The 15779-nt window shown below is 47.0% G+C and overlaps 1 protein-coding gene across 1 annotated transcript in view; it reads left to right on the top strand.

The window, feature by feature from the left end:
* Positions 1–2631: 2631 nt before the first annotated feature.
* SOX5 (SRY-box transcription factor 5) overlaps positions 2632–15779 on the top strand; it is a 454156-nt gene continuing 441008 nt past the window's right edge. Inside the window, exon 1 of the mRNA XM_078674095.1 lies at positions 2632–2820. Within this exon, the coding sequence (XP_078530221.1) occupies positions 2783–2820 (38 nt within the window). The 5' untranslated portion in view covers positions 2632–2782. The remainder of the gene's footprint in view (positions 2821–15779) is intronic.

The raw sequence follows: 15779 nt of genomic DNA, 5'->3' as shown, positions 1-15779 counted from the left end.
ATTAAATATGAAATCACATCAGTAGAGTGTTACACTGCTATAAATGGTCTAGGTTTGGTATGTGTAGAGCAAGGAGGGACTGACAAATCCAAAATGTAAGAGTGAGTGCGACTGTAAGATCAATTTATTCAGAAAAGGTCCTCCTAAAAAAAACAATAGGTTGGGCCGGGGGGGGTCTTCATCCTAGAATGAGATGCCAGAGATGCTTTGCGATTGGTTTCTAACTAAAAACAAAAAGAACTACAATTGCGCAGGGTGTCCAAGGCCTTCCATTAATTCCTAATGTCACCTATCCAAAGGTGAGCTCTTATCATTTAAGAAATTACCTTATTAAAACAAAAGGGTAATCTGAAAGCTGTCCATCCAAAGCCCTCTACTAAAACAGCAAAGAAGAGGGACAACTAAGGCAACCAATGGTTAGCAAGACACTTGTTGTAAACAGCAGCCTTTGCAACAAAAACACACGCGCTGTCAACAGGCGAGACCTAAAAATCTGTCCAGTACTTAAGCAACCTGCCATTTTGAATTGTCAGTGGGATGTGGTAAGGGCTGATGGGGACTAGATGTTGCCTTATCTTATTGTACACATAGCTGAGGGGGTAGGGGGTGATGCCCTGTTGCTTGGGACTCCTAGTGCCAGTCGTTACATTTTAGCCAAGAGCACTTTGCATGCTGGGATACTGACCCACGTTTACATTTGAAAAGCCAAAACCTCATCTACATGGATGTAATAATGTTTTAGCTATTGGAGATACTTGCCAGTTAGTATGGGGATCTGTCCGGAAAAGATGCCAAGTCGCCAGGTATGTGAGGAGCACATACAGTCGTTTTTTTCCCTTTGAATTGTGGCCTTGCATTTATAATAGGAAATGAATTCCCATTAACTGCAAGTACGAGTGCGACAACGAAAACGAGGAGGGGATAAGCTACTCACTCCTGGCCTGGAACGACTTGAAAGCGTGGACGTGTCTGTGGCAAACGCAATAAACATGACGCCAGGAAAAGTGAATGAAACTGAAAATCGCCGCGGGGTCGACCTCTGTTATGCGCTCAAATGCTCTTAATGCTGTCCAGCTGCAAGAAGTCGAAGAACGAGGAATGCAGGGGAAGAGTTACCAGGGCGGACGACACCGGAGGAGGAGAGGCCACGCGAGGGGCCGGCCTAGGAGAGACACGTGAGAGGCGGGGAGCTGAAGCAATGAATGAACCACAGGAAGCAAAATAAACACTAGTCTCCGTCGTTACCACCTCTTCGGGGCTCTGGATATCAGCAGGACTGCCACCCCCGACCCGCCCCCTCACACTACTGGCCGAGGTTGGATGCGAGGTGGAGACACTGCGCTGCTGTTCCCCGTGCACTGCGGGGAGGGGGCAGGGATACCCTATGGCAACCCTCCGTAGCACGCCCTCCAATTGAAGCCCTCCCTTCGCACGAGGGAGGGTCTGCCAGTCACTGGGCATGACTCGCTGTCCTGGGCGGCAGGCTCCCGGGGCGGGGCAGAGCTCACGGGGTACCTCGGGGGACAGTGGCTGCACAGAGGAGCAAGCTGGCCGTGACCCCTGCGCCTGCGCAGGGAATGCCTGCGTGCGCTCCTGCCGTGTGTTTGCCAAAGACCGTAACCTGTGACCTTCCTCGCTGCTTCCAGATGTGTGTCCATTTGTGTCATTGAATTGCCATAGCCCACTACCAGAAAACACGCACACTGCCCTACAAAGTCAAGGGGCTTCCTTAGTGTAAGGAAATATATACAAACTCGAGGTTCGTTTAAGGGAAAATAAACACTGTGTTTACATTGTTACTTCTTGAATTGCAGAGTTAAAATACTGCATGTATCAGTGAAAATAAAAAGTTTGCTGCATTCCAGACAAACATTGTTACGCACGAGGTCTGTGGTAAATAAACTGCGTGCCATATTCCTTACAGAAGGCCTACGCCGTCCACCTCTGCGCGCTGCAGAATGCGCTGCCAGTGTAATTTGGGGAGAAATGCCGGTGTTTTCGCGGACCATCGGCCTCAGTCCCCTCTGCACACTGCAGGATTCTGTTCTGCAACTGACGTGAAAAGGCTGCACACCGGCACCTCCTCGTCGTAGCACTATGTGATGAGCCGCACCTGAGCCAGTGATTGAATTGATTCACTGTTTACAGGTATTTGTTTTCAAAGGGCCCTTCTGTCGTGTTGCAACATGTCATGGCCCTGGTTCTCCCCGTAGAACAATGCCAGTTACGGTACTTTGTTGGAGAAAAAAACCCGACACAGAACCAAATGAGTGCAGAGAAATTGAGCAAACCAAGCAGAAATCTGCAGAAGTGAGAAAAGCGCGCTTTAAATACTCCCCGTGTTATGATCGGAAATGGCTGTGCTTAGTTGCGGGTCTCCTGGGTGTCTCGCAGAGAGAGATGCACGTCCTTGGGGTGCTCTCTCAGTGAGCTGAGGAGACCCCCGTTTGCGGCACTGGGGGAGAGTGCGCCTCTCTCCGCACACGCAGCAAGGCTTGTGGTTAGTGCAGGCGCAGGCTGGAGCGGCTCCGTGCGTCGGGAGCGCTATCATCAACACTGGCATTGTGTGGGAGCCTGCTGCTGGATCCGGGCTGCTGGCCCTTTAAGAGCCTGGTCAAGGAGTCCCTGCTCGCACTGAGGGGGGAGCGCAGCCACAGCAGCAGCAGTGCACAGAGCCAGGGAGACGCTCCGCCGCTGCCCGAGCTCGGGAGTCACTTGACAGGTCGGCTCGGAGGAGATCGGAGGCGGCCGCAGCCACGCCGGGACGCCTCGCCTTTCCAGCATGCTAACTGACCCTGATTTACCTCAGGAGTTTGAGAGGTGAGTCCGGCCGCCCCCGGCCCCGGGGCTCCCCGTCCTCTGCAGCTGATCCCTGTGCGCGGCTGCAGCCTGGGAGCGCTCCGTGCGGTGACAGCCTGGCAGCCCAGGGCCGGGCCCCGTCCCAGGACTGCGGGGCTCCCGCTCCCTCCCTCAGCACCCCCGTGCCGCCAGGGACTCCCGCCACGCCTCCCAGGGAAACTTCCTAACTCTGCTGCGTCCCAGGGAAGCCGCTGCAGCCACGCGGCTCCCGTCCACGCTCCTCTTCGGGGATGTTTATGTCTCGGTGTGCAGCTGAGCAGGAGGAAGGCTGCTGGGAGCCCGAAAACTTTAGCGCGTGCTGCTCCCAGGACCTGCTCCGCTCCGCGCGCACAAGCCTCCCGAATGAATGGCTCGCGCCGCAGCCCGGCCGCTCACCTTGTGCGGGATCAGCCTACCCTGATCACAGCCGCCCGGCGACACGTGCGGGCTGCGGAGCAGCGCAGGGCTTGCACTCTCACACACCCGAGTTCAAAACACCACAGGCAGGGCAGGTGAACAGGATCACTTACTGACGGGGGAGGCGGAGACCTGCATTGAAACTGCATTTATATAGCGCTTACTGCCAATGAGGAGAACTGGGTGCTACTCTGGACTTTGGAAGTTACACAATGTTGTGTGTATGATCTTGGGCACATTTGTTATTGATCTCTGTGTTGTGTATTCTCTCCCCTGTTCTGACCAAATGTAGGAGGCTTACGAACAAAAACTGCCTCTTTTTAACGCTTGCTTTCTGTTGTTGTGCGGGCACGCATGCAAGTGAAACAGCTGATCCTAATCACCTTCACAGTGAGCTGCGAAAAGTGTTAAGTCTCTGAATGGCAGCCGAGAGATACCACGAGAAACTTTACTTAATGTAAGTGAACACTCCTTGCGTAGCAGTTCACACATCCAGCAGACGCCGCCAGGCCAGTTAGCTTTAAAGCCCCGGTGCCTTCCAGTTTGTATCCCACGTCTGTCTGGCCACATCTCACAGCAGACCGACACACTGTGGCCCTCTTACTTGGAAGGCATAAGCAATGGCACCAGCCCTGCCTTCTTTGCTCGAAGCTGCTAGCGGACCCAGTGGGACGAGTTATGTTCCTAGCATAGGCACTGTAGGGCCAGTCCATGCTCCTAGCAGACTCAGTAGGACCAGTTGGTGCTCCTAGCAGACTCAGTGGGACCAGTTGGTGCTCCTAGCAGACTCAGTGGGACCAGTTGGTGCTCCTAGCAGACTCAGTGGGACCAGTTGGTGCTCCTAGCAGACTCAGTGGGACCAGTTGATGCTCCTAGCAGACTCAGTGGGACCAGTTGGTGCTCCTAGCAGACTCAGTAGGACCAGTTGGTGCTCCTAGCAGACTCAGTGGGACCAGTTGGTGCTCCTAGCAGACTCGGTGGGACCAGTTGGTGCTCCTAGCAGACTCGGTGGGACCAGTTGGTGCTCCTAGCAGACTCGGTGGGACCAGTTGGTGCTCCTAGCAGACTCAGTGGGACCAGTTGATGCTCCTAGCAGACTCAGTAGGACCAGTTGGTGCTCCTAGCAGACTCAGTGGGACCAGTTGGTGCTCCTAGCAGACTCAGTGGGACCAGTTGGTGCTCCTAGCAGACTCAGTGGGACCAGTTATGTTCCTAGCATAGGCACGGTAGGGGCCGTCCATGCTCCTAGCAGACTCAGAGGGACCAGTTGGTGCTCCTAGCAGACACAGTGGGACATGCTCGTGCTCCTAGCGGACTCGGTGAGACCAGTTGATGCTCCTAGCACACTCAGCGGGAGCAGTTCGTGCTCATCATAGCAGACACAGTGGGGCAGCGCCTGCTGCATGCATGACCATGACCTGCTCTTCGAGGCCCCTTCCCTCTGGCCCTAGTTGCATCTTCCAGGAGGCAGAGTGTGGCCAGCTCTCTGAAGCCTTTTGCCCCTGTGCATGCTGTTCTTCCCTCCGTTCTTGACTCTGTTTTAAGCAGACTCCTTTCGTGTTCTTGAAACTGTTTTAAGTGTCATTCGCTTCATCTAAAGGACGTTTTCCGAGAGCGCCTTGAAGGATGCTCGTCAGTTCGCCAGTTCTTCGGCGAGACGAGTTGCATTCTATTCTGACCTGAGGAGTAGACGTACTTTATCCCATCCGTAGCTCGCTCTGGTTAAAATGTAGCCACAGAACCGAGGCGCTCGTGGGAAGCAATCACTCGGACACTCAATCAGACAGATCACTTGCGTCCCGACTTCCGAAAAGCTACAAATTGAAGTTCCTGGGCCCAGTTATTTTTGACGCGTGCAGTACAGCTAGTCCAAACTTAAAGAAAGCTGCCTCGATGCCCGCCTTTTCTGAAGTTGCAGTCTGAAGTTCTGCTCATCTACACGGGACGGTTTTTGCACTATTTCCTCCGCCAGGCAGTTCGGTGTACACGGTCCCGGCTCCTCCAGCTCGGGCGGCGCCGGGTGTCAGGGATGCTTTGCCCTTGTGGCTCCTCCGCAAGATAACCGTGTGCCCCTGCATCGACCGGGACCCGTCTGAGGTGGGTGTCTGACACTTAGCGTCAGACGTTTCTGTACTCATTCAAACATGTATCGACCCCGCTGACGCCGAGGCTGCAGGCATGTACATTTGCAAGATGCCCTGTTTTGCATGGTCACTCGAGTGTACAAAAACCCGCCAAAGCCGCTGTCATCACCGGGATCAACGGGGTATTGAACGTGTCGATGTGTCTGCATGGCGGCTCCGTGGACGGCGATCCTGCGCGGCACGGATGAGAAGCTAGCGCTTAGAAGTACACTGAACTGTCACTTTCCACCCTAGCGTGGGACGGAGCAGGTACCACCCTGACTTTCGGCATATGTGTATGTCATGGTTAAGTTGCTTGGGGACTCCCGGCTTTTTAGAGAAAGTGTAAATGTGTGCACTTTAACTTGCAGTTCACGTCTTGCGTTATTTAGTGAAGTGTAGATTTAAAGACACATTATTGTCGGGGAACACAATTTTCATCAAATGCAGACATGTGCACGAGACAGACGCGTGACCTTGAAATAGAGTTTCGGTCGCTCAGTGCCACGCGAATCTTGGCCTAATGTAGACTGACATACCATAGGGCGCGTTGGCACGGTGTGGGCACGGGAAGTTCAAGTGGACCCCCTCTGTGCCTCGAGGTAGTGTACTCAAAGGCTGCGGAGGCCTTGCTCTTTGGACTCACAGCACCAGTGCTTTTAGAGTCTGCGCGAGATCTGCGCTGGCATTTTAAGGATGAGGCCACTTGTAAACTTAGCAAGAGAGTGAGGTTTATTTGAGACAATATGGGGAAGCCTTTTTGTTCTAGAATGGCACCATACTCTCTGAAGTTGGCATTTTGTTTTTCCAAACAGCACCCACAGCTCGTTACTGGCTCAGAGCACGCATGCCAGCCCCAGTAATTGTTTGCGGTGGGACAGCAAGCGGTAGCTGGTCTCAGCGGACCCTCCCTGGGCCTCCACCGTCCCTTCTTAAATACATTTGTTATTAACAACATTAGTGCTTGGAAAACTTGCCTCGCCACGAAGAAGCCGCTTTCAGAAGCCACTTCTTCGTGGAAGTCAGCAGTAAGGTCGCTCATTCATGGAAGGGCCGATTGTTGGGTCTCTGCCTTAACATTTTCGGCTACTCTTTGCCACGATCCCTCCCCAGGTCTTAATTGGTGGCAATTATATGAGCGTGGTTTACTCGTGGTTCCTGCTCCATTTTCAAATGCACGATTGCTTCTTTGTGGATAAAGGCTTGACGAGGTGCTGGTAACTAGCCCCGTGCTTCCTCTGCTGTGGAATCCCCGTGGGTCGGCTTATTGGTTTAATTTCTATATCTCGTGCATTTTGTAAATGCGAGGCAATCCTCGTCGCCAGCTGTAGCTCACTGCCGGTGCTTCTTAAAATAAAACCCCGCTGGCCGGATTCATGGCATCGCCCGGAGATGCACCAAGCATAGAATAAGTGTTACACGCGTGTTATCTGTGGGCGCAAAGTTAGAAAGTGGTCACGATTTCCCCAAATTTCACCTTGGGGATCTCCATTTGTTGAAGAGACGCTGACATCTTAAGGAGGCTGTGTTGTGTTCTACACACTTCTGCTTTCTGTGCCCGATTGCTAACCGTGGGATGAGTGTTTGCTCGTCCTTGCCGGGGTCCCAACTTCTTGCCCGAGAGCTCATGTACAGTAACTCCAGGAGGAAACCTTCAAGTTCTTTTGCCGTAATGCACATAACGGCTCGTCTTCTCCGGTCGCAGTACACTATTCACATTTCTTTAACAGAAGTAGCCACAAATGACACTCCCTTCCATTATACTTCTCGTTGAGGCAATTGAGAACATTTACTGCGGGGAGGGAGATGTTTGAAAGTTAAAAATACACTGTAGTATTTTTGTGTCCAATAAGCTACCTTTTATTTATGTCTTTTAAGAAAAAAATCCAAAGCAGTGTATCCTTGTTCTGCTCTCAGATTTATATGTGCCTAGTGTAAGTTGATTTGTCCATATTTACAAGTAGAATGTCCCCATTGTGTACAGGACCTGGATAATTACTAATTATAGGTATTATGTGCATGTACATTCTCAAATAGTCGAGTGTCCACACGTGCTCTGGGTGTTTCTGTGGCAGTACATCCTTTTAATTTAATCCATTTTGTAGCAACTGAAATTGTATTTTTAATGAACTTTGTTGTTGGGATGATGTATGGAATAAGATCCAAATGGCCAATTTGCCTGATTTCTTCAGATTTGCTCTTTTAGGTGTGCCAAGTGTAGAGGGCAGTGTTTCTCATGCAGTATATTGCATGGTAGTAATAGCGTATCTACTGCATAAACTTTCCTCTACCTTTGCATTGTATGAATATAGTTTGTACTCTTAATTCCAATTATAGGCACTTCCCAAGGTAAGTGTGGGTGGAGCTAGGATTGGTAAATATGTACTTAATTTACAATGTAGTGGTCGGTCGATGTAGTGTATGCAATATTATTGTAGGTTAATATTAACAACTTTCATATAGTGTCATTCAGCCATTTACTCAAGAAAGTAACGGCCACTGTTTTGAAGCAATCTGTTCATTCTCCCTTTTTGTGTAATCCTGGGTATGCACAATACTTCTTATTTCATATCGACTTCAGCTATCTGATCCAGAGCCCCATCTCAGCTGGTCATTATTCTCGGTGCGATGTGACTAGGGCACGCGCCACACTGCTTTTTAGTCACCACTTGGCGCTCTTTACTTGGCTCGCTTGTCTGCGAAGTCCATTAGAAAGAGGCTTTCCATCAGAAAGGTTCCATCATTTCATAGTAATCAAGGATTACAAGTGCACATAAACAGACTTCGGATATTATCGCTAGTTAATTAAAGAAAATAAATATCCGCTTGATTAAGCATTGCTTGGTTGACACACAAAAAAAGTGCTATTACCTTTGTGGCAGTGCGCAAGCTTCTGAAAGTGGTTGGCAGATTTTAATACTTTACTTTGGTTATCCTTTCTATCAGTGATGCCACTTGGTTATTTCACCAAATACAGCCTTGTTTCACCACCAAGAGATGGGCGTATGGGCATAGGAGCTGATGCGTATCACGTCAGCTCTGTCCTAAAGAGTCTTACATTCAATACCACTGCTGGATTTAATCTGAACACTGTATGTTCGTTCAATTTAAGTATGCACCGGTCGAGTTACAAGTAATTGTTTAGGGTGTGTTTGCTTCCACACGTTGGGTACACATGTTCTATGAAACGTTTAATTTCAGTTTGTTTCACGTTGCTTCATATACAAGCATGCAGACCGCTCCTGCTTGGGTTGCTGCCTGCTTCCCTGCGTTTGCTGTTGTGTGTCGGGTTATTATTTCTTGTCCCTATTCAACACACACTGTTTCGCCCTAGTGTTTTCCTTAGTAGGGAACTGTTTTCCTGGATGCATAGAAACATGCCACTGTAACTATTTGTTTGATTATGCTGTGAGCAATAATGTCACATTGGTATTACAATGCATGGTGTATATTTTGTTGCCCCTTTAACATAAAATCCACTGCTCTTGCAACTGATTGAGTGTCTGTCTTCAGACCTTTCAAAGGGGTCTCACCTCACCTTTAGGTAGAAAAAGTTAGCGTGTGAATGAGCCGAAACCACTGCTCTGCCGCTTAACTTTGATTGTTGGAAAAGTGAATAATGGACAGCACCAGATGTCTGCATAGGGTTCCAGTGCACGAAAACATAAACCAAAGAGCACTGTTTACAGAATGACATACTACCAAATACTTACCTCCTCGTGGAAAATGGAGGTGTTGAGCCTAAATCTATGATTCAGGCAACCACCGCATGTACCTGCTACCTATAAGGCGGTTGGAAGCCCTGGGGTACTATTTTGTCATATTTTGCTGTACACCCAATACTGAGATACAGCGCCTCAGTAGATGATACGGTTAAGTGGTGCTTGCGAACCAAAATGACTCCATGTGACCTTAAACAAAAGACTTAGCCGCTCCATTAGCCCCAATATAAAACTATCGGTCTATTTCCTTGTTGTCGGTCTGTCTGATACAAGGTAAGATGCCAGTTGTTGATGCTCCAACTTGTGAAATGTGGACTACGACCTACACAGATGAGGACGTTTACTCTTCCTTCATGGTGTGATCTTACCCCAGTGCCCAGCCTGCACGCGCCGTGATGGTGGTCCTGTTAGATCGCCTTTCTCAGAGGGTTGCCTCCCCATGATGATGGCTTGATACTTGTCGCTTAGAATAACCAGCATGCCTAATTGTCGCTCTATGTCAGATTGTACACCTCTAAATTCCTAAAATGAACTGCTCTCAGGGCTGAACCCCTCAGTATGATACATTGAAGTTTCCCAACACCAACAGGAGGAGTCTGTTCTCTTTTTGCCGTTATTGGCAAGGTTCACCTCTGGCAGATTGTGATAAGATATTCTGGGAAGATGGCAGATTTGTAATTCTGGAATAATTGTGTCAGTCTGTGCACTTGTGAAGGCTCCCTTCAGTTCATGCAGAATACTGAATTAACTTTAAGTGGTCGATACTATCAAATACAGCAGAAGATGAGCCGTGATATTTTTTTCCACGTCAACACTCAAAGGCAGGCAGGTATTTTTAAATAGGTTTATATAGATATGCTAAAACGTTTGATATTCTGCTTTATTTAAAAAAATATATATTAGTGGAGCAATACATAAATGAATACCAGGATGTGTTTCCAATTTCAGTACAATAAGCGTTAATTTGAGCCTGGAGAGCGGTCTGGCTCCCAGTAGTAGGTAGAGTAGCTGTACTTCCTATGAATCCTTCCGGTAGACCTCCCAAGACAATTGTTACTTGCTCAGACTGAAGCAAAAGTCTCAAATTTCTTGCAGAAAAATACAGCCATGATCTTGTGCGCCAATTTGAATTAAATCATCATTTTTGGAGAATTACATTCATGACTATTGCTATCCTCTGTTCTTGTTTGATCTATTGATCCTGACATTGTTTTGAACACTCCCTTATCGATTTTGATATTTTTGATTCTATTTGTTTCCACACTATTGAAAAGTTTTCTGATACCTGCAAGGGCCGTGCTTGCGCAATGTAAAACTTTCTAAATAAAGAAACCCCGCTAAATGATTTTTATTTTTTTTGTAACTGAGTGTTAACAAAGCTGAAGTCATGAATGGTCTGGCTGACGTTCTTACTTGAAAGACAGAGACTAGAAATCTAGAAAAAGGATCAACTCACTTCTCCATCTTCGTGCACTTTTTTTCGCAGCCAGGTGTGTAACATCAAAAGTGTCCACCCCTACACTTCACAATAACCGAAACAAGGATGCTAAAATTGACAAGAAAGCAACTCAGTGCTGGGTCTCTTGGTTTCATAAAACATACAAAGCGGCAATCTAAATAGCATTAACACACAGTCTAAAATTTCCAGAAATTTCGAATTGTGGCATTGTGTAACAATGGTAGCATGCCCCTTGCCCAGGCCTCTACCTCTAATAAGTATCCCAGTTTTAAATCTTCCAGAATATAGTGAAATTAATTTGTGATGGACACACCTTTCGCAAGAACTCAAGTCACAACTGTTTCTAGACCTACTTTTTCTTTTTTCTTTCTGTCTTGGTGTTGGCTTTCTCTCTGTTTCTCAGCAGAATCTTTGTTGCTTGGAAGTGCTCCAAGGTACACAATGCGTGCTTTTCTATCATTGACCACGCGCGTTGTAACCTCTCGCAAGGCGCATGGTAGGACCTGTCAATGATGATTATAACGATAGTGATGCACTGTGACAGGACACACTGCACTGAGTCCTGCGGAGTGCACTGGAGCTGGGCTTGGAAAGACGGCGGAGCCCTGTGCGGTATCCAAGTATTCCAAGACCAAGCGCTAGAGTTTACCGCACTGAAATATAAAGAGGCTGGCGGTGGGCTTGTGTTCAGATCGAATAAGACTTCGCGGCAGACAGAAGTTTGTTAATTTTCATGTTTATTTTTTCTTTTCACAAATGCATCTGAGGTTTCTTTGCTATGTTACATGTGAAATAACATTAAGAGTCTTCATTTCAACAACTGAATTAGAGAAAATTCAAAACAGAGACTGCTGTGCTTTCTATGGCTCCCCCCATCCCTGTGCCAAAGTCTTGCAGAAGTTCTCTTGTTTGGTATAGTTTTCAGCTGTCAGAGTGTTCTAGGGGTTTGAAGGGGAAAAAAAAGATTTAGTGGTTTAGAGCAATTCCTGATTTCTGTTAACCTTCACAATCACAGAGTTTTGAATTAAGTATTTAAAGGCATTGGTCTAGAAAGTGAACGAAGACCTATCAAAAGTACTGTTTTCTTTGTGTGTACATGTGGGAACCCTCCAGTGGCATCGTGGTGTAACTCACCTTTTATTTTATTTAATAATATTCCTAAGTATTTCCCAAAGTGACTGCAACTGATCAAAGTTGCACAACTAGTTGATGTGTGGAATAAGGTGTCTGTCGAGGCTCTGTCGGAATATGTTGAGCTTGTTCACGTCAGCAGGTCAACCAGTCAATCAATCAGTGTTCTTGTATAGCGGGACTACTCACCCATAAGGGTCTCAAGGCGCTGGGGAGGGGGTTATGCAGTACAGTTGAAGAGCCAGGCCTTGAGGTCTCTCCTGGATTGAGTCTCTGAGTGTGTGATCACATCACACCAGTTGATGCAAGAAAGCAGGTTATGTGGAAACAGCTTCATTCCCCAAAGACATCATTTGGCAGAACATAAAATGAGACAAATAAATCTGTTTGGATCATTACCCCAAAGTGCTCCTAAGGAAGGCTCCCATTTGGTAGCATGATTACACCTACGGAGGACATTGGCCATAGTTTGGATGGAGCCAGTATGTCTGTAAATCATTGCTTTAAATACTTTGGGAATAGTATGCTAACTTTAATAGAATAACTGCTAAAGGAGAAGGGCGATAGTAATGTTGCTCTACAAAGTAATTTGTGTCAGTGGTGGGCGCAGGAATTAAAATATATAATGTGAGCGAAAGGTGAAGAGAGGTGGGTTTTTCTACAAAAATATTTAAGATCCTTAAGCAGAACTGGATCGGAGTTCAGCGGGCTTGTTTTAAAAGGGAGTGTGGGTCCCTTGTTATCTTCAGTGAGGGTGGCAGACATAGGACAGCCGAGAACCCATTGATTTTTGCTTCTAACCATGCAGGGTAATGTGTAGTGTGTCTGAGCCAAAGGAAAGCTCTTGCACTGTATTGTTGTTGCGGGAATTTGTAAGAGGAAGGAGTCTTTTTTTACAGTTCTTCTCTTGGTTTTAATAGTGATGACTGTATTCTGCATGCACTTGAAATATGTCTTAACATGGCCCATCTGCCAAGCTTCAGTGAGAACCGCAAACCACCGCCTGCTGGTTTGACGCCCTACATGCGATCTGGTGTGCTTCAGAGTAGGGTTTCCAAATACATGTTTCCCAAGTGGGAGGAGGTGAAATAGTTCTTTCGACGTGGGCATCACCTTGCATAGTAATGTCAATGTGCGGTCTGCATAAAAATCATCTCTGGTTTCTCAATTCCAATAAAGTAAGTTTCAATGTTCCTATATTTTCGTAAGATTAAACAAGAACTACTTCTATCTGGATATTAAGAACTGTATAAAAAGAACACATGTGTATTGCCTTGTATTGAAACCGTTTTAATGAGACATTGAGCTTATCTGCTTTGCTGGAAGGAAAGATGCCTTTGATTATCTGCTGACTCCAGCGCGTCACATAATTTCCTATGGTTGGTCCATGTGACAGTGCCCGGTTCTGGCCTATGCCAGAGCAGGTTGTGCTTCTTCTCTGTTTAGATCCAGCTGCAGTTCTTCTTTTGGCAGCAGTTGTTAAATGACCATAACAGGACATTCCTACAGCAGTTTGGTTATATGTGATATTGTAGTGTCCCGGTGAGTTGCAATGAACCGTTGGGCTCTTCTTTTTTTCAGATAGATCCAGGAGGCACCAGTTCTACCCCTGGGTTTGTGATGGCTGGTAATGGCCTAGCTTCTTGGACCAACCACATTAGCCCAGTGATAAGGATAGTGCATTTACTCTCAGATTCAGTATCGGTTTAATGTGATATTCTATGCGGCATCCTTCTGGTGCACCAGGTAGTGGTACCGAGATGCTGTTTTCGTATGGCCGACCACACACCTGTTTTATCCAAAGGAACATGAGCGATGTGTTTTGTTGGATTCTTAGAGTCTTTGGAACATTTGCATTAACTTAAAACTGCAAGACCCCTGGATCTTCTTAGAGAGTACTTATGCATAATATAAAGATATTATGTTGAATAGAAGACAGGATAGCCCTGAATAATCTGTCATACCAGTGATTACTGATTTCTTGGCTGATGGCAAACTTCCTTGCGAGAAAAGAATGAAACAAAAGACTGGGAGACCTCCGGCTCTAAGCAGCGGAATCGCGTGCCACACTCTGCGATGTGTGTCTTAGACCGCGGAAACGTCCAAAAATATTGACTGAGACTTCTCTGTGCAAAGTATCCAGCAAATCTGCAGATAGGACTGTCTGCTGTAATTTACATCTTAACTTGTCAAGTACAAACTGCATCGATTAAGGGGGCTTTAACCGCTGCCCAACCTCTTGCTTGTCAATCTTTTATGACAAGGAAAAAACTTACCAGTAATCCAGGAGTTTGTGTTGTTATGTCTAGCAGGGGCTTCCTAAAGCAAGCTGTGGCATCCAAGGTTTTCTGAAGAGGAGTTGTTTGTTCTTGTCGCAGCTGAAGACACTTTTAAGGGGAATTGCTTAGGCAATTAAAGTATCTGTGACATTCAATTTTCCTGTTTGCATGACTTTCTTTTCTTTTCTCTTTAATTCTTAGGTTCAGTCACCACTAACAATGCTTTGTGATTGAACACTCTTATTCAGTACGATTGACTGTACAGTGTAGTAGACTTGTACCCTTATGAGCAGTGGATTCTGTGTCTATCTTTTGCTTTTAATATGTAATTGACAAATATTCAGAAAACCAGGAACAACAAGTATTCATTCCGGACACCAGGGCGACATCAAGCAGAGCCTAAGCCAGTTCCCAACACCAAAGGCGGTGACTCCTAGATTTTTGGAAATCCATAAACGCCAGAATATTAAAAGCGAGTTGTTGGTTTTTTATGCCCAAAAGTGTGAGTGCTCTGCCTTTCATGGCAGCCGTCCTCCAAAGATCATTGTATATGAAAAACCGTAAGGAAGCAGGGCTGTTCAGTTGAAGAGTAAAAGCAATGCCTGCCAACGAAGATTTCTCTCCGCTCCCTTGTGCCTGCCTCCACGTCCTCCCCAAAAAATATTTCAGATGAGGCAGTGTTTGGGAGAATTGTAGCACTGTCCAAAAATATCTTGGCATCTCTGATAATTTTAATGAGCGGCCCTCCAAACTGGCAGCTTATTTATTTCTGTCGGGGCAGACCACCTTTGCCAAGGAATAAGTTGGTGCCTGGAAACTGAACGTGGCGGATCAGCCTAAGCGCAAATGATGGGTGAGTAGATGTTGGCCAGGCGGCTCTCTATTAGGTCTGGCTGTGAAGCTTCAATGAAGGGCAGAGCCGGGTCCGGTGGAACTGCAGACCCATCTTTATAGTGTTTGTGCGCATAGCTGTGCCAGACAAACCGTGCCCTTTTGCCTTGTGGAGCAGAATTGGCGCGCCGCTTTCGGGGCTTATGGCTACCTTGTCTAATACATTTACCTTTGCCCTGGCCTTTTAGCTCTACCAGCTAATCTCTAACAAATGAAAAAGAAAACAATCGGAAAAATAATTAGAAGGTTGGTTTCCCTGCCAATGGTGGAGCTGCGTATTTAATGATTGCCTTCTTTTTTTCTTTTGGGCTTGTTCCTAATAAATATTTTCTAAAGTTTGACGTTTGTTAGTTTCTTTGCCAAATGCTGCCCTGACTGCCGAGTGATATTTAAAAATGTTCTAGTGTATGGTATTTAAGTCCGATCCGAGGCAGGGCATATGTTCTGTCTCTAGTGCTTGATTGTCTGTGCACTGCTGGATGTTCAAGGCACTCTCGAGCGTTTACTCCTTAATGAGTAGGCTAAGGTGTCCCAGTTTAAAGTTTACAACTGGACGCCTAGGCAGCGTGTGCACTGTATTATTTTCTTCAAAGATGTAATGGTCATAATTATCAGGTTTTAATGCTCATTATTCGGAGACATGGCATTATGACACAGTGAAAACAGGCTCCTGATTGTCGGTGACTCATGGCTGTGCCAATGGTGGCTGCAATCCAAGTGCATCATTGCAAGTAAACACATTGGCATACCGAGCGTGAGTGTGTGTGCAAACTGAACTCCTGTTCCAAAATGGAGGCTGCAAAAGCAAGCAGTGAGGGCCTCAAGGGTGCGCACCGCTTTCCCATCCTCCATGAAGTCTGGGATGCGGGTTGTACTCGGTGGAGATCTTCCTGTCTGCCCCCACAGTTACAAGTGTACC

The sequence above is a fragment of the Lissotriton helveticus genome, chromosome 1_1 (genome assembly GCF_964261635.1).
Source record: "Lissotriton helveticus chromosome 1_1, aLisHel1.1, whole genome shotgun sequence".
NCBI lineage: Eukaryota > Metazoa > Chordata > Amphibia > Caudata > Salamandridae > Lissotriton > Lissotriton helveticus.
Note: the sequence above shows the minus strand (reverse complement) of the source record. Positions and strands in the feature narration are given on the sequence as shown.